The sequence below is a fragment of the Callithrix jacchus genome, chromosome 18 (assembly GCF_049354715.1).
Source record: "Callithrix jacchus isolate 240 chromosome 18, calJac240_pri, whole genome shotgun sequence".
NCBI lineage: Eukaryota > Metazoa > Chordata > Mammalia > Primates > Cebidae > Callithrix > Callithrix jacchus.
This window is the reverse complement of record NC_133519.1, coordinates 32,446,259-32,465,887: the sequence shown is the minus strand read 5'-3', so window position 1 is coordinate 32,465,887 and position 19,629 is coordinate 32,446,259. Positions and strand designations below refer to the sequence as shown.

At 37.6% G+C, this 19,629-nt stretch overlaps 1 protein-coding gene across 2 annotated transcripts in view; it reads right to left on the bottom strand.

Annotated features, from left to right (window-relative positions):
• The window catches only part of KIFAP3 (kinesin associated protein 3), a 142,711-nt gene that overhangs the window by 108,314 nt on the left and 14,768 nt on the right, over positions 1-19,629 (bottom strand). For both annotated transcript variants that reach the window (XM_078356300.1, XM_002807710.7), the window contains exons 2-3: positions 17,159-17,290; positions 8,617-8,771 (exon numbers count right to left, since the gene is read on the bottom strand). In XM_078356300.1, the coding sequence (XP_078212426.1) occupies positions 8,617-8,771; positions 17,159-17,290 (287 nt within the window). The remainder of the gene's footprint in view (positions 1-8,616; positions 8,772-17,158; positions 17,291-19,629) is intronic.

The following is a 19,629-nucleotide window of genomic DNA, read 5'->3' as shown; positions in this document are numbered from 1 at the left end:
AAACTTGCCAACAAGAAGCAAAATAGTCTGTTCTCAGTATCCTCTCTTTCCATTTCTTTCTTTCTTTTTTTTTTTGAGATGGAGTTTCGCTCTTGTTACCCAGGCTGGAGTGCAATGGCGCGATCTCGGCTCACGGCAACCTCCGCCTTCTTTCTGGGTTCAGGCAATTCTCCTGCCTCAGCCTCCTGATTGGCTGGGATTACAGGCACTCGCCACCGTGCCCAGCTAATTTTTTGTATTTTTAGTAGAGACGGGGTTTCACCATGTTGACCAGGATGGTCTCGATCTCTTGACCTTGTGATCCACCTGCCTCGGCCTCCCAAAGTGCTGGGATTACAGGCGTGAGCCACTGCGCCCGACCCCCTCTCTTTCCATTTCTAAATCAAATTTAAGGTAGGAATAGGAAAATCAATAAGGCAAAGAAAAAAGTGTAACTTGAGTAAGAAACAAGCTAAAATGAAAATTAACAAAGCAGAAACAAATAAAAATGGGTAAATTTAAAAGCTAAGATACAGAATAGTTGTTAACTGGTTCTTTTTAAACAAGGAAAACTAAGATCATAAATTGAAAGGCAAATATTTATTATTTGTGTTAATTAAATCCCTAGTTAGTCCCAAATAAATAGTTATCCAAATTAGCTGAACACAAGTTTGAGCCATTTGTTCTTTGGAATTATCTGATTAAAGGTATAGTTTCATTTTTTAGCAAAAAAACTATCCAATATACTTTATTGATCTGGATCATAAGTCTAAATAATATACGCACATTAAAGTAAGTTAGAATGGTATCAACATTTTTGATTCCATAATTAGCAAATAAATATAAATGATAGAATTAGTCATTATTTTCAGAGGACAGCACCCATTCTATATAAGCTCATATATTCTCAACAGCTTAATTCTGCTTCAAACAGATAATTTACTAAGACAGTGGTTTTAATTATGCAAAGAAAAAAAATCACTGAATGTAATGAATCACATAACCAAATAAGTATTATTATTTTGTTTCAATCACTTTAAAGATAAAGTTTCTGGCTTTGACATACTGCCTATCAAAGGAGCTTTAACAAACACCAATAGTTTAAAAAGTATATATTTAATATACACTTCCTAAAGCATTTCCTAGATCTTCAACTATTAATAATACCCTACACCAAGGCAGAGAAAATATTGACTTGAAATATGGATAAAATAATGACATGAAATCTTTTCGTATTCCTTTAATTTCTGGGGAGCAAGGTAAAACCACTGATTTGCCCTGAGAACTCAGTGAAAGAGTTTTTACTAGTTTAAAGATATTTTATTATAATGCCTTCAGAATTATATTAATTTGGCACTATGAAAGATCCACTTTAACTGTACTGTTACCTATAATAAGACACAGATATTAAAAGACTACCAGATTTGCTTTTCTACTTCGAATTTATTGGACTATGTGATCTCTCATCATTTACAGGTATCTTGACAAAAATGTCTTGACATTTTCCTTATCTACATAGTACTTCACTGAATGCCAGCTATGTGATTAGAAGCAATCATGTTCATTCAAAATGCCTATTTTTGCTTTTAAATAAATTTACAACCATTTAATTCATTCAACAAATATATATTGATCATCTATCTTAGATACTGTATTCACAACTAATAAAAGTATATTTTAAGTACAAGGCATTTTATTTGCTGTGGATGAAAGGAGACTGATTAATTGGAAAAAAATTCCAAACACAATTTTCTTTCTTTTCCCCTCTTAGTCTAATTAGAACTTGAGCGTTTATATATTTTAAGAGCACCAGCTAGGCACACTGGCTCAGGCCTGCAATCCCAGCACTTTGAGAGGCAAAGGCAGGAGGATCACTTGAGCCCAGGAGTTTGAGACTAGCCTAAGCAACATAGTGAGACCCCAGTCTCTACAAAAGTGTAAAAAATTAGCCAGGTGTGGTGGCACATGTCTATAGTCTCAGCTGCTACGGAAGCTCAAGCTGAGGGATAACTGGAGCCCAGGAGGCTGCAGTGAGCAGTGATTATACCACTGCACTCCAGTCTGGGCAATAAAGCAAGACCCTGTTTCCAAAAAAAAGGCACCATATGTACAAATATGTACATTTAGTAAATACTATAAAATGGCAAAACAAAATGAAGCATTCAATAATCTGAGATAATTTTCCATTAAAATATCTATGTTTTTGTTTTGATTTTTAGTTTAGATTATTTTATATAAATGATCATTTTCTCAGCTCTAATATATTAGTGGGTTGGTTCTTTTATGAGAAAATGGAGGATAGGAGCATGGCAACAATAGAGACGCTGAGGAATAAAACCATAATATTTTCCTAAGAAGGATTAATAGAGATGGATTTGAGGTTTCCTCCCATCTCCTTTTTTGGTGACCCTACAATTAAACCCCTTTTCTTCTGCTGCAACCCAGTGTTTTAATGTATTGACTTGCTGTAACGGTTAATTTATTGCTTAAAGCTCAGTGACCCCTCCACATTTCAGAGGCCTGGAGATGAGTTCAAGTGGCTGTCTGGCTTCTTTAAGCCAGGGCTGTCTCTGGAGCCTCCCTTGCCAGCAAGGCATGTCGACCTTCACATAAGCTTGCTTGCAGTAGAGAAACAGTTTCTGAATCTGAAAGACTTCTCTGGTTTAAGTATTCCCAAGCGCAATCGACATCCCTTTTGCCTTCTGATCTGTTGTTCTCCTTAAAGGTCCTATTCAGAGGTCCTGTTGACCCTTCCTAATCTGTAAAAGGGGCCCTGTTTGAGGGGAGTTTCCCCAGTTGGAAAAAGAATAAAGAGCAATGTTTGGAGGAAGTACTCCCGGACAATTTGGTTTCAGTTATGAAACCTGGTTTTATAATTCTGACTTATTGGGGTCTCATGTCTGCTCTTATGTTGTCCTGTTTTTAGATGGGAACCCAGAAGGAAACATTAGCAGAAGCTCAGTGGGCCTTACAGGTGGAAAGGAAGATCTGTTTTGCCTGTTTTGCTAGGTTAAAACTTGGATACTGAGCCAAGTAACTGGTGTTTGTCTTTGATACATGTACACTGTAATTTTGTCTCGGTCGATATGGGAAATGCTCACTTGATCCCTCCTACCTCAAGCAGCCCCTTGGATTGTATCTTGCCAAACTGGACAGCTTTCACCTATGAACCTATGAAAATAAAGAAAATGTTTTCTTTTGTAATCAGCAAGCAGGGTGTTCAAAGCTCCGCACTTTTGGAAGCCACAGTTAAGAGAATCCAGGACCTGACAAGCTGGCAACAGGGTAGTAAGAATTGTTTACCAGTCAGGTTCCAGATCTCTGTGTGAAATCTGGTTGAGCAAAAGGTAAGAAATCACTGTCTCCTGCAAGGTTTTGATTAACAGGATAAAAAGATGTATGTGACCAGTCTTAGGAAATACTGACTCTGGTATACTTTTTGGTTTATGAATATTCATACTGTTCCCTTTCCTTCCAGAAATAATCTTTTCTTTGTCTTTCTGTGTTCTTCATAAAGAGAAGGTACTAGTTGAGGGTTCTTCTCATCTTGTTTTGTGTCCTTGAGAACTTGACCTGTGACCAAGTGGGAGCTTTATCAAACAGAACAATTCCTTTACATCACATACTTTGGTTTCAATAGTTACTTCATTTTGCTTTTCTTCTACATTGGCTACCTTCTTGGAGACCACAGGTCACAGAAGTATTTCATATTGCCCTACATAATTTTCCACTTTTGTGGGTAGCTTTGAGGTTAGTGACCTGAGTTCATACAGACCCATATCTGTGCTTTTCTCCTGCCTCAAGACCCAACTCAGCACTCTTTTACTTTTATTTTAGCCATTAGATAACAATAACCAAGGAATTGAATATTATACTTTTTTCATATTAGTTTGCATTCCCTTATACATCCAGTGAACCAACTCCCCAGAAGTTTTATCTATCTCCAAATTCACTGTAACTTTCACGTTTAGTAATGGGGCATGGCCTAGCTGCAGTTCCATGCCATGGATGACCACACAGTCACTCAGGAATCAAAGGTTCCTCATCCCCCACCCTTTTATTTTATAGATCAGTATCATCAGCTCCCTAAGGAACCTAGACTGAAATGGATTATGAGAGTAACTAATTTGGGAGCACTGTCTTTGGTTTTAAATGCTGCAAAGTGAAAGAACATGTTTGGGTTGGTACAGTACCCACTGCTCACTATTAAACAACTGCAAATGGTTACACATGATCCAGACAAACAGGAGGTTATTAGTGACAAAAGAGTCAGCCTAATGAACTGGATAAAAGTCCCTGTAAGGTCTCTTTACCCTGAGAAAAGGACTGTCCAACTCCACCTATAATTGGTGGAGTACCCCAGATGAAGCAGCTTATATGCAAGCCCTATGGGACTGGAGTTATGATGACATAGATATTCACCCCTTGAATATGCCCATTACCTACGTCATAGTCAGCTTTTCCTCAAGAGTCTTAGAGATACAGTAGAAAATAATTAGGTTAGTTAACAAGGGAATGGTGAAGGGTAGAAGGGAAGGTCAAAGGATTCATCCCAGGAAGATGGGAAGTTTTAAACAGTTATTAAGAAATATGATGAATGAAGAAAACATTGATAGTAGTAAAACTAAGAGGAAAAGAGAAGGGGAGAGTCATGGGACTCATCCCAGCAGAGTGAAAATCTTCAGACAGTTATTAAGAAATGGAATTAATAAAATGGAAATTAATGGGATTGAAAGAAAGATCTTAATTGCTGGTTCCCCCAGCATTAAAGGGTACCAAATCAGTTTTCTGTATTTACCCCAATTGGAGACATTTTTTAAAAAATCAGGGACAAAGATCAAAATGAGAAATCTGAACAATTGCCTGGGGTGATGTTGAGGTGGTTAATCAACACGAAGACTGACTAAAAAAGCCTTGGTCCCTCAGCTAAACCGTCTGCTGGGAACCCAATTCTCTTTTCACAGGAGAGGGTAAAATGGTCTGGGAGTGAAAAGAAATTCTTGGGGCCAGAATGTAAAATATAAGGGTGGGTAGGATTATCAAAGTTGAAATGTTTAAAAGGGCTTTATGTAAAGTAGTTGTGTATCTTTTACCTAAATGTCTTATGAAAATGGATATTGTATCTAGCTAGAGGATGTTTCCTCTGCCCAGTACTGTAAAACTGAAGGGATACAAATCTGCCCTTCAAGCTATATTAACTGGACATACTAAAATGGGAACCAGTAAGATTCCCCAAGTGCACTGAATATAGAATAGAAGCCAGAGTGCTGGTAGGAACAAATTCTCCACTTCATAGCCTTTTGTGGAATGTTTACTGAGGCTTATGGCAAAAGTCCTGCAAGCATGTCCTATTGATGACTACTGTGACTCTGGACTAGAGAATTCCCACTTAAGAGGCATTTACTGCCATGTTATAGGACATTAACTGAAGACACCCTATGTGAAGACACACACATAGGGTGTCTTCAGTTAATGTCCTATAACATTATGTCTTTTCCATAATGACATAAAATGATTATGACATCTGAAATACCCACGCTATTGGGGCAATGTCAGAGAAACAGTCTAACTGGGGATAGCAGTGCCCAGAAGCATTCCATAATAAAATGGAGATAGTTTGTATAGGATCATGCTACTTGGGAAATTCAAGGAGGAGATACTCATTAGCCGGGAGACTCTTTTTCCCCAGGACTGACTCTGAAATTGTGTGAGAAGCTGCAGGAGTCTACAGTGCCCATTAAACAGCTTTCACCTGACTGACAAAGAACTGCCTGGTTTATGAATGGCAATTCCAAGGTTAACAGACAACATTCTGTTAGGAAGTCTGCTACTCTGACTGAAGAGGAGCCAAGAAAACATCTTTTTTTCCTTTGAGCTATTTATAGCTTATGACAAGCAAAGTATATCTTTCTGAGAAAAATTTGCCTTTCTGAGTTCTCAGAAGTGTGGAAACCATTCATAAGTATTCTTTTATGGCAATATAGTTATTTGCATAAGTTCTATAAGAATCTGCTTTCTTTTGTAGCAGGACACAACTGGAGATGCTGGTTACTTTACCAAGGCTTTGATTGGATTGGCATATTTTCAGATATGACCAGACTGCTTTGAGGAATTGATGTTGACTTTATAGAGTCAATAAAAGCACCTTGGAAAGACTGGCCTTCTACCTTGTCTATGTAGTTTCTTTATAGAATTCTTCACCTGTGATAAGTAAAAAAAAAATGTTACTTTTAAGAGATCCAGAAACCTCAAGCTATTTTGGGACCTCCACAGGAGATGAGTTCACCCAATTCATACAGGTATCTGCAGGCATGGACAAATCCTTGGTTTGGCTAACCTTGAGGCTTTTAAAAAGTTGAAATTAAGATTCCTTATGAAAAATTTCCTGCAAAGTCAACTTAAAAGAGCCTATATGGCCAATCACTATTCTTGACATACTTTATGCAGTCAGGCCAAATATAAAACTTATTTTGCAAATAAATTGGTCCCACTATAATTTGTCTTGGGTAGAAATGGGGCACTGGAGATAAAAATTTTGTTTCAAAAGAAACTACAGTATACCTGTTTACTAGATTCTAGCCTTGCCTATTACTTTTGAGTTTTTATTGTTTTCTACAATTTGAACTAAACCTGAATTATTTCCTGGCTACAAGTCTTCAAACTAACATTTTCAAAATTTTCTTCCATTTTTCTGACTTAAACTCAGTAAAGTCATTATTAACTTCTTCCAAGGCCATGCAAGCTGAAGCTCGTACCTTGTAAGACGGGCAAGAAAAACTTGTCAGATTGCTACTGCTTATTTCCACTTTAACTGAGATGCTTTGAGTCTAACATTTAGACACACCAACTGACTTCATTTCAGACTCTAAGGAAACTGGTTTATAGATTGCCCCAAATACCAACATGTGTTTTTCCTCTGTTTGAAAGCTAGTCTACAAAGCATCTCCTGAAATGAGACACAGCTGTCTAATGGGCATGGCCTATTCTCAGGAATGGGAGACTGGCTTACTGGAATCCTCTGCCACTCAGCTATTAACTCAATTTTTCTACCAACTCCATTTTTTGTGTGTGGAACTTCTACAAAAGTTTCATACAAAGGATGCTGGGGCTCAGAAATATACACCTCAAAATAAGGCATGTTGACATGCTAAACTGAAGAAGAAAACTGCTAGGCCTAAACTCTGGCATAGATGGTTCTGGATAATCAAATTACATTAGATTTCCTCCTGGCAAAGCAAGGGGGTATCTGTGAAATAACTAATACCACTTGCTGTGAATAGAAAAGATTTCCAAACAAGCTAAATGGTTACAAGAGGTGCAGGCCACCTTAACAATCTCTTTGGCTGGCTTCCTACGGGAAGGGGAAACTGGTTTTGGTCTGCCTTACAAACTCCTGTTATTATCATTATTGTCATTTTGCTCTTCTTTCTATTCCCAAAAGACAACAGGGACTAGTAACAAGCACTGACATTTTTGTCATGCAGAGTTGGAACCCTAGACTTGGCAATCATGAACCATGTATAGGCCACTGCTAAGCAGTTTCATTCCTCAAATCCCAATCATGGTCCTGCTATGTGCATACCTTGTCAGCAGAAAGCTGCTAGAAAGGTCGTCCCTTGATGCCCTCTTTATTGATCATACTTCAGGATTGAGGATGAACAAGAAAAGGGGTAACTGAAACTGTCCCCAAAGGGTGATAAGAATTCTAGGCCGAGTTCCAGACAGAAATATAATTAGAACTAAACATTAATTAGGCTACACTTTGGCCCATTCCCTTGTTGCTAAAAGTCATACAGTCAGTCAAACATACTGACCATTTGATCCCCAGTGTTCCTACAGACAGCATCTCTGACGTTAGAATCATAAAGCTTTTGCTTAACGATCATTTAAAATGGTTTTCAGACACTGAGTCTCAGTGAAATAGCTGATATCAACCAGTCTGAAGACCCTCATAGAGGAATGAAATCAGCATGAGAATACGGCTTCTTCATCATCCTCTCACTACTTCACCTTACGCTCTCTGACCAATCAACACTCTCCACACTTCAGCCTAATCCAAAACCCTTAAAAACTCTAGCCCCAAATTCTTCAGGCAGATGGATTTGAGGTTTTCTGTCATCTCCTAGTTTGGTGACCCCCAAATTAAACCTCTTTCTCTGCTGCAAAAAAGAAAAAAAGGAAGAGAAAAAAAGATTCATGAAAGTTATACCTTTAGGATAGTCTAAGATATGTATTTTAACACATAATCCAGCTAAACTGTAAACAAATATAAAAAAGAAGTTTATAAAATATCATTCTAGTTGGGGCAGTGAAAATAGGTTTTCTGGCCCAAATTCTCTCCTTTTGTTATTCTAGAATCAATATGACATTTACTTTTTTATGCCTTATTTCAGTATATGTGTACATACACAACACATGAAAAATAATTAGACCATTTTATGAGGAAGCAGCTAATATAAAGCCTACTATGAAAAAAAATTATGTTTATTCTTTGTTGTTTACCCATTCATAGCACTGGTGAAAAAAACCTACCCAACATCAAATATTAAAAGTTTGATGAACTTTTGTTTATAGTTGTTTGACAAACTATAGTCAAACCACTTTCTGCATTAGGAAGTCAGGAATTCTATTACTTACCTTTTCCTGACAATGAATCACGGCGGTTCTGTAGGTAGTACAATAGTTGTTCTACCTCATTTAGTTTTGAGGGATGAATGAGTTTACATTCTTCAACCACCTTCCTTGCCAGGGAAATTATATCTGTGTTGGCATTGAGACTCTTCAGTCGAATGCTGTAAGCATAATAGCAGTTTTCAACTCAGGTATTGTAAAAGTAATAACTTCAATACTACTACTATAGAATAATTTATAGATTATACATTACTATAGAGAACTTTGCCATAGACTCTTAGTAAAATAAACTAGTAGATATAATTAGGCTTAGAAAAATACAAGACAGTGATTTTCTGTGAGCTAGACAAACAATATAACAAAAGGAACATAAAATCTTTTTCCGCCTCTCTAGACAAGACAGTATATTCAGAGACTCTGTTTTAAAACAGTATTTCTGATATAAAATATATAAAGTCTCCATACTATCACAAATAAATCATTTTCTTGACCATACCCACTAATGCTAACTTATTTTCAGTTAGGGACAAGACACAATATCGATAAGTTCAGATTCAGTTGTTCTGGCGGTTATTATACAGAAAGTAAAAGTAAAAAAAAGTAAGATCCACTTTAAGATCTATATGAGAAATTTTGAGGAACAAATGTATACATTTTATGCTTAGATTAGTACATTAAAAATCAATAATGAGCCAACCACTCCCTCCTTTTAAAGTTAGCCCACGAGACTCACTGGGAACCCATTCAGAAACCATTATTAAGAGTTTGGAAACAACTGTCTAGTTACATGGATTCATGGTACCAGGAAGAGGTATAAAGACATAAAAATAGGTTCAAAGTGAAGCATCTACTTGGTCAAAAGACTGTCAAGGAGATGCTCCCATGCAAGGTTCTTTTCAAAAACAGAAAGACAAGCAAGCAGAATTATTTCATGTTAAAGATGGCGAATTTTTGTTGGAAGACATCAAGGTACTAGGAGGGGCAGGAGTGGAGATCTCAGAGTAATGTCCTGTAAACTTACTATTCATAAGTAGATGATTTCTCCTGAAACTAGTACAGAAGTATGACTTATTATTCCAAGCTATATATTCAACCCCAAATCTGGGTCTCCTGGGGTTCTACAAGCTACTTAAAAGCTTTTAATAAATTCCTTTTCTGTTTAAATTTGCTAGAGTGCCTTCAAAGGCTTAAAAGAAGAATCCTAGCAATAGTCTGTCCCTTTATTTTATTTCTACCTTAATTTATTTGGGGTTTTTTTTGGTTCCTACCTTTTTAGTCTCTTAAATTTATTATATTTTTATATAGTTTTAGCTACACATCAGAAAGTATAGAGAGAAAGAAAGGTAAATACAGAGAAATTCTAAAAAGACCTCTAAGTTACTTCCAATTGTTGGCAATTATGAGTAAAACTGCTATAAACATACATGTGCATCTTTTTGTGTGAACATGTTTTCAACTCACTTAGGTACATATCTAGAGGCACAAGGAGGGGCCAAGATGGCAGAAAGAAAACAGCCCTGGTCTGCAGCTCCCAGCAAAGGTGGGTGTTTCTGCATTTCCAGCTGAGGTACCCAGTTCATCCCACCGGGACTGGTTAGACAACGAGTGAAACCCATGGAAAGCAAGCAGAAACAGGGTGGGGTGTTGCTTCACTCAGGAAGTGCAAGGAGCTGGGGGACCTCCCTCACCCAGCCAAGGGAAACTGTGAGGGACTGTGCTACCCACCCTGGGTACTACACTTTTCCCACAGTTTTTGCAATCCACAGATCATGAGAATCCTTTGCCTACACCACCAGGAACCTGGATTTCAAGCACAAAACTAGGCGGCTGTTTGGGCAGGCACCGAACTAGCTGCAAGAGTTTTTTTCATACCCCAGTGGTGCCTGGAACCCCAGCAGACAGCACTGTTCACTCCTGTGGAAAGGGGGCTGAAACCAAGTAGCCAAGTGGTCTCACTCAGTGAGTCCCACTCTTTCTTATGGAGCCCAACAAGCTGTGAACCACTGGCTTGAAATTCTCACTGTCAGAACAGCAGTTTGGAGTCGACCTGAGACAATCGAGCTTGGTGTGGGGAGGGGGATCCACCATTAGTGAAGCTTCAGTAGGCATTTTTCCCCTGACAGTGCTAAGAAGATAGAGAGCTTCGGACTGGGTGAAATTTACCACAGTATGGCAAAGTGGCTGAGGCCAGACTGCTTCTCTAGATTCCTCCTCATTGGGAAGGACATCTCTGAAGGAAATGCAGCAGCCCCAGTCAGGAGCTTACAGATAAAACTCTCATCTCCCTGGGACAGAGCACCTGGGGAGAGGGATGGCCGTGGGTCCAGCTTCAACAGACTTAATCTTTCCTGTCTGCCAACTCTGATAAGAGCAGTTGATCCTGACAACGGCGATTCTCCCAGCACAGCACACCAGCTCTGCTAAGGGACAGAATGCCTTCTCAAGGGGGTCCTTGACACCATGCCTGCTGACTGGGAGAGACCTCCCCACAACGGTTGACAGACACCTCATACAGGAGAGCTCCGGCTGCCATCAGGTCAGTGCCCTTCTGGAATGAAGCTTCTAGAGGAAGGAACAGGCAGCAATCCTTGCTGTTCTGCAGCCTCCACTGGTAATATCTAGGCGAACAGTCTAGAGTGGAACTCCAGCAAACTGCAGCAGACTTGCAAAAGAGGGGCCTGTTAGAAGAAAAACTAAGAGAGCAACAACAGCAACATCACCAAAAAGCACCCCCCTACAAAAACCCCATCCAAAAGTCATCAGCCTCAAAGATCAAAGGATAAATCCATGAAGATGAGGAAAACCCAGTGCAAAAACACTGAAAATTCCAAAAACCAGAATGCCTCTTCTCCTCCTAATGATTGCAACTCCTCTCTAGCAAGGGCACAAAACTGGATGGAGAATGAGATTGACAAATTGACAAAAGTAGGCTTCAGAAGGTGGATAATAACAAACTCTTCTGATCTAAAGGAGCCTGTTCTAACTCAATACAAGGAAGCAAAGAACCGTGATAAGGGGTTACAGGAACTGCTAACTAGAATAACCAGTGTAGAGGGGAACATAAATGATTTGAAAAAGCTGAAAAACATAGCACGAGAAGTTCGTGAAGCATAAACAAGCATCTACAGCCGAATCAATCAAGTTGATATCAGAGATTGAAGACCACCTTGCTGAAATTAGGCGTGAAGACAGGATTAGAGAAAAGAGAATGAAAAGGAATGAACAAAGCCTCCAAGAAATAGGGGATTATGTGAAAAGACCAAACCTATGATTAATTGATGTTCCTCAAAGTGACAGGGAGAAGGAATCAAGTTGGAAAACACACTTCAGGATATTATCTAGGAGAATATTCCCAATCTAGCAAATCAGGCCAACATTCAAATTCAGGAAATACAGAGACCACCACTAAGATACTCCTCGAGAAGATCAACCCCAAGACACATAATAATCAGATTCTCCAATGTTGAAACAAAGAAAAAATGTTAAGGGCAGCCAGAGAGAAAGGACAGGTCACCCACAAAGGAAAGCCCATCAGAAAAACAGTGGATCTCTCTGCAGAAACTCTATAAGCCAGAAGAGAGTGGGAGCCAAAATTCAATGTTCTTGAAGAAAATAATTTTCAACCCAGAATTTCATATCCAGCCAAACTAAGCTTCATAAGTGAAGGAGAAATAAAATCCGTTCTGGACAAGCAAATACTGAGGGATTCTGTCACCTCAGGCCTGCCTTAGAAGAGGTCCTGAAGGAAACACTAAATATGGAAAGGAAAAAGTGGTATATAAAAACCAGTGACCCTACGAAGTAACTACATCAACTAATGTGCAAAATACCTAGCTAACATCATGATGACAGGATCAAATTCACACATAACAATATTAACCTTAAATGTTAACAGGCTAAATGCCCTGAATAAAAGACACAGACTGGCAAATTGGATAGAGTCAAGAACTATCCGTGTGCTGTATTCAAGAGACCCATCTCACATGCAAAAACACACATAGGCTCAAAATAAAGGGATAGAGGAATAGTAACCAAGCAAATGGAAAGCAAAAAATAAAATAAAATAAAAATACAGGGGTTGCAATCCTAGTCTCTGCTAAAACAGACTTGAAACCAACAAAGATCAAAAAAGACAAAGAAGGGCATTACATAATGGTAAAGGGTTCAAGGCAACAAAAAGAGCTAACTCCGCTAAATATATATGTACCCCATAGAGGAGCACCAAGGTTCACAAAACAAGTTCTTAGAGACCTACAAAGAGACTTAGACTCCGACACAAAAATAGTGGGAGACTTTAACACCCACTTTCAATATTAGACAGATCAATGAGACAGAAAATTAACAAGTATATTCAGGACTTGAACTCAGCTCTGGATCAAGTGGACCTAATAGACATCTACAGAACTCTCCACTCTAAATCAACAGAATATACATTTTTCTAAATGCCATGGCACTTATTCTAAAATCGACCACATAATTGGAAGTAAAACAATCAGTCTTCATCAAATGCAAAAGAACGGAAATCATAACAAACAGTCTCTCAGACCACAATGCAATCAAATAAGAACTCAGGATTAAGAAACTCACTCAAAACCACACAACAATTTCCACACATGGAAATTGAACAACCTGGTTCTGAATGTCTCCTGGGTAAATAAGAAAATTAAGGCAGAAATAAAGAAGTTCTTTGCAACCAATGAGAACAAAGACATAACGTACCAGAATCTCTGGGACACAGCTAAACAATTGTTAAAAGGGAAATTTGTAGCACTAAATGCCCGTATCAAAAAGCTGAAAAGATTTGAAATCAATACCCTAACATCACAATTAAAAGAACTAGAGAAGCAAGGGCAAACAGTCAAAATCTAGCAGAAGACAAGAAATAACTATGATCAGAGCAGAACTGAAGGAAATAGAGACATGAAAAACTCTTCCAAAAATCAATGAATCCAGGAGTTGTTTTTTTTTTGAAAAAATTAAAATGGATGGCTAGCTAGACTAATAAAGAAGAAAAGAGAGAAGAATCAAATAGACACAATAAAAAATGATAAAGGAGATATCACCACTCATCCCACAGAAATACAAACTACCATCAGGGAGTACTACAAATACCTCTACACAAATAATCTAGAAAACCTAGAAGAAACGGATAAATTCTTGGGACACAAACACCCTCTCAGGACTAAACCAGGAAGAAGCTGAATGCCTGAATTGACCAATAACAGGTTCTGAAATTCAGGCAGTAATTAACAGCTTACCACCAACAACAAAAAAAAACCCAGGACCAGATAAATTCACAGCCAAATTCTACCAGGGGTAAAAAGAGGAACTGATATTATGCTTTTTGAAACTATTCCAAGCAATAGAAAAAGAGGGACTCCCCCCCAACTCATTTTATGAGGCCAGCATCATCCTGATACCAAAACCTGGCAGACACAAAATAAAAAAAGAAAATTTCAGGCCAATTTCCCTGATAAACATCAATGCAAAAATCATCAATAAAATACTGGCACACCGAATCCAGCAGCATATCAAAAACCTTATCCACCAGACCAAGTCAGCTTCATCCCTAGGATGCAAGGCTGGTTCAACATAAATCAGTAAACATAATCCATCACATAAATAAAATCAATGACAAAATCCACATGACTATCTCAATAGATGCAGAAAAGGCCTTCAATAAAATTCAGCATCCTTTCATATTAAAAATTCTCAATAAACTAGGTATTGATGGAACATATCTCAAAATAGTAAGAGCTATTTATAAAAAAACTCACAGCCAATCTCACACTGAATGGGCAAAAGCTGAAAGGATTCCCTTTGAAAATCAGCACAAGACAAGGATGCTCTTTCTCATCACTCCTATTGAACACAGTATTGGAAGTTCTGGCCCAGACAATCAGGCAAGAGAGAGAAGTAAAGCATATTCAAATAGGAAGAGAAAAAGTCAAACTGTCTCTGTTTGTAGACGACATGATTGTATTTTTAGAAAACCCCATCATCTCAGCTCAAAAACTCCGTAAGCTGGCAAGCAAGTCTCAGGATACAAAATCAACATGCAAAAATCACAAGCATTCCTATACACCAACAATAGACAAGCAGAGAGCCAAATCATGAGTGAACTCCCATTTACAATTGCTACAAAGAAAATAAAATACCTAGGAATACAACTTACAAGAGACATGAAGGATCTCTTCAAGGCGAACTTGAAGAGTTCCTTGCTCAAGGAAAGGAACAAACCACTGCTCAAGGAAATCAGAGAGGACACAAACAAATGGAAAAATATTTCCATGCTCATGGATAGGAAGACTAAATATCATGAAAATGGCCATACCACCCAAAGTTTATAGATTGAATGCTATTCCTATCAACCTACTGTTGACTTTCTTTGCAGAATTAGAAAAAACACTTTAAATTTCATATGCAACCGAAAAAGAGCCTGTACAGCCAAGGCAATCTAAGCAAAAAACCACACACACACACACACACACACACACACACACACACACACACAGCTGGAAGCATCATACTACCTGACTTCAAACTATACTACAAAGCTACAGTAACCAAAACAGCATGATACAGTTATCAAAGCATATATATAGACCAATGCAACAGAACAGAGACCTCAGAAATAACACCACACATCTATAATCATCTGATCTTTGACAAACCTGACAAAAACAAGCAATGGGGAGCAATGGGGAAAGGACTCCCTATTTAATAAATGGTGCTAGGAAAACTGGCTAGCCATATGTAGAAAACAGAAACTGGATCCCTTCTTTATACTTTATACAAAAATTAACTCAACATGGATTAAAGACTTAAAAATAAAACTCAAAGCCATAAACCCCCTAGAAAAAAACCTAGGCAATACCATTCAGGACATAGGCATGGAAAAAGACTTCATGAGTAAAACACCAAAAGCAAAAGCAATTGCAACAAAAGCCCAATTGGCAAATGGGATCTAACTAAACTAAAGAGCTTCTGCATAGCAAAAGAAACTATCATCAGAATGAACAGGGAACCTACAGAATGGGAGAACATTTTTACAATCTATGCATCTGACAAAGGTCTAATATCCAGATTCTAGAAGAAACTTAAACAAATTTACAATAAAAATAAAAACCATCAAAAAGTGGGTGAAGGATATTAACAGACACCTTTTTTTTTTGAGATGGAGTTTCGCTCTTGTTACCCAGGCTGGAGTGCAATGGCGCGATCTCGGCTCACCGCAACCTCCGCCTCCTGGGTTCAGGCAATTCTCCTGCCTCAGCCTCCTGAGTAGCTGGGATTACAGGCACGCGCCACCATGCCCAGCTAATTTTTTGTATTTTTAGTAGAGACGGGGTTTCACCATGTTGACCAGGATGGTCTTGATCTCTTGACCTCGTGATCCACCCACCTCGGCCTCCCAAAGTGCTGGGATTACAGGCGTGAGCCACCGCGCCTGGCCAAAAGACACTTTTTAAAAGGAGACATTTATGTGCCAAAGAAACACACGAAAAGAAGCTCATCATCACTGGTCATTAAAGAAATGCAAATCAAAGCCACAATGAGATACCATCTCATGCCAGTTAGAATGGTGATTATTAAAAAGTCAGGAAACAACAGATGCTGGTGAGGCTGTGGAGAAACTGGAATTAGTTTAATCATTGTAGAAGACAGTGTGGTGATTCCTCAAGGATCTAGAAATAGAAATACCATTTGACCCAGCAATCCCAATACTGGGTATATACCCAAAGGATTATAAATCATTCTACTATAAAGATACATGCACATGTATGTTTACTGCAGCACTATTCACAATAGCAAAGACTTGGAACCAACCTATATACCCATCAGTGATAGAATGGATAAAGAAAATGTGGCTCATATACATGATGTAATACTATGCAGCCATAAAAAAGAATGAATTCATGTCCTTTGCAGGGATATTGATGAAGCTAGAAGCCATCATTCTCAGCAAACTAACACAGGAACAGAAAGCCAAACACCACACGTTCTCACTCATAAGTGGAGGTGAAGAATGAGAACATATGGACATAGGGAGGGGAACATCATACAATGGGGCCTGTCGGGAGTAGGGGGCAAGGGGAGGGAGAGCATTAGGACAAATGCCTAATTCATGCAGGGCTTAAAACCTAGATGACAGGTGAATAGGTACAGCAAACCACCATGGCAGATTTATACCTAAGTAACAAACCTACACATTCTGCACATGATTCCCAGAACTTAAAAAAAAAAAAATCTTTTATGGTTGATTTCACAAGTTAGTAGTTCAAAATCTATTATATTCATTTTCTAAATGGGATAAATTAGAATATATATGTTACAACAAGTTTCTATTAAGCTTAAAAAATCTTATTTTCTCTAGGATTAATATACTCCATACTTACAGTTTAATATAATCTCTCCTTCACTAAGATAAAGTATGCTTGGAAGAATGCCATAATCAATCACCTATGCAGATCGAAATAACATCAGATTTGTATGAAGTCTATGTAATGTTCACTACTTTGAAAATGTGCACAAATAAAGAACTTACATTTTTTGACATTCTTTTCGTTCTCCCAACATGGGATCCCCCATTTCTCCAAGAATGGTAGCTTCCACTTCATATTGAACAATGAGTGCTTTTTCTGAGGGATGTACATCGATATTCCCTCCTTTAACTTTCCTATAATACAAAATTGAAAAGGTATAACCAGACTAAAACTCTCAAAGTGGCCATGGTTTTATCTATTTTTAGGTCTGCAACATATGGGTTGGATTAACATGTGCATTTGAATCAGATTTATTCTTGACCCGGGATTAGAGATAACTCTTTTTCTCTAACTATATACATACATATATATATCTTTGTCATGCATAAAGTATCTTTATAAATAGCTCTACTTAGGAAAAAATACATTTACCAAAGAATTATGCATAAAAGCAAGTGAACGAAACATAAACAATTAAGATAGCTTTCAAGAGAATGACCTCAACTAACAGTCAGTTATTCAAAACCAAAGCCAGCTGCTTGGAAATTTATACTAAAAGAAAAAGTCAGGGCACGCATGATGACTCACACCTGTAATCCTGGTGACTTGGGAGACCAACGTGGGAGAAATGCTTTAGGTCAAAAGTTTGAGACAAGCCCAGATAACATAGCAAGACTCTGTTTCTACAAAAAGTTAAAAATTAGCCGGGCATGGTGGCAGGTGTCTGTACTTCTAGCTAATCGCAGGCTGAGGCAGAAGGATCACTTGAACTCTCTGATTGTGCCAATGCACTCCAGCCTGAGCAATAGAATGAGACTCTCTGTTAAAAACAACAACAACAACCACCTGCCCACTAACTGCCCATTTACTGGATCAAAAGACAGGAAGAAATTATCTATATTACAATATATGTCATGCATCATCTAACGTAATTGTACAAGTTGTAGCATTAGTACCCAAATAAAATCAGAATCACATCCAAATTACATAGCAAAAAAAGCATTTACAGGTTAGGTAGGCTGTATAGTCACATATTCCAAATTATAGTGTCAATAGTAGGTTCTATGGAAAGGTTGTACACACTCTTTCCTCAAGCCCATATAGTCACAAAATGAATTCTTAATTGCAGTAAACCAATAACGAATTAATCACTATTTGCCACTTGGCCATTTTAGAAGGTGACAAAGTTAGTTGTGCTGGAAGACATTAAGCAACAGAAACAAGCAAAATTTCTCATTCTTAGTCCTAGCTGGCAGCTAGCTGATTAGTGAGGTCTTTTAGCCTGATAAGAAAAAACAAAAATATGACATCACCTTAAATTTAATTCCAATAATTAGAAATTCGAAGCTTTTCTTTCAGTTGGAAATAATACTTGGACTAATTATGCATATTTTCCAAGTAATTTTTAACTGCTCTGTTCACCAGAATTCCCTATAAAAATGAGATGGATCTGCAGTATTAGGGTTATGATTAACAGTCAAGTACAGAGATAGGGCAGAAAGTTAAGTACACTAAAGCATAGAGTCTAGGTAGGTCAGCAACTAAAGTGATAGTAAGAAATATAGGACAAGTAAAGAATGAAAACAGAAACCAGGCAGGCCAGCAAAAATCAAGGAATTAGGAAATGAGATATAAACATATATTTTAAAATGGTACAGATTCGAAAAGGTAAGATGAATGGATACATGTACAAAAGGTACAGAAGTCACAGGGATCAAAAGCTGAAAAACAGATGTAATGCAGCATCACAGAAACTATCTTAATTACATAAGGCAAACTAGTTCCTGCCTTCCTGATAACATGAAAAGCAGCACCAGTATTGGAGTTTTTATAACTGTATCCAGTTAAAGGAAGAGAAGAATAAGGATAAAATATAAATGCAGATCCTTAGAACAGCCTCCTACTACCATGTTAAAATGAGTCTTCTACATATTGGGAGCTGGGGGAATTGCATAATTCTCATCATCTGTGGTCTCATATCTTGCCTTTCCTTAAAGGAATCAAATAATTTAAAAGAAAAAAAATGAAACGCCTCACTACTCGTTTTTAGTTTTTCTTTGCCTCTTTTGCTGTGTATGTGTGTTTTAGAGGAATAAGTTAATTACAATTTATCACAAAATCAACTTATGTTTATTATAGAAAAAATAAAACAGAAATGAGCAAAGAAAAAATAAATTCAAAAACTTACAAGAAGGAATCACTTGTTATTTTACCACATATACATTCAGATATTTTTCTATCTATATTAAATAATATACAAAGAGAGAGTGAAAGCTACAGTTTTTTTTAATAGAAGAAGCTTAACGGTAGCAATCTAGTAGGGGTGAAACTATCATTTTATCTTAAACATTCACAATGATGTCAGATATTTAACTATTGGGAGAATTATTTTCCAAATGTTCTACCCAAATTCCATTAACTACATGAAAAAAATTTACACCATTATTAGAAATTAACAATTTTCTATTTGAAGCATCCTATGACACTGATATTAAATTGGTATCTTTTAATTAGTTGCAAATTTCTTCTACTA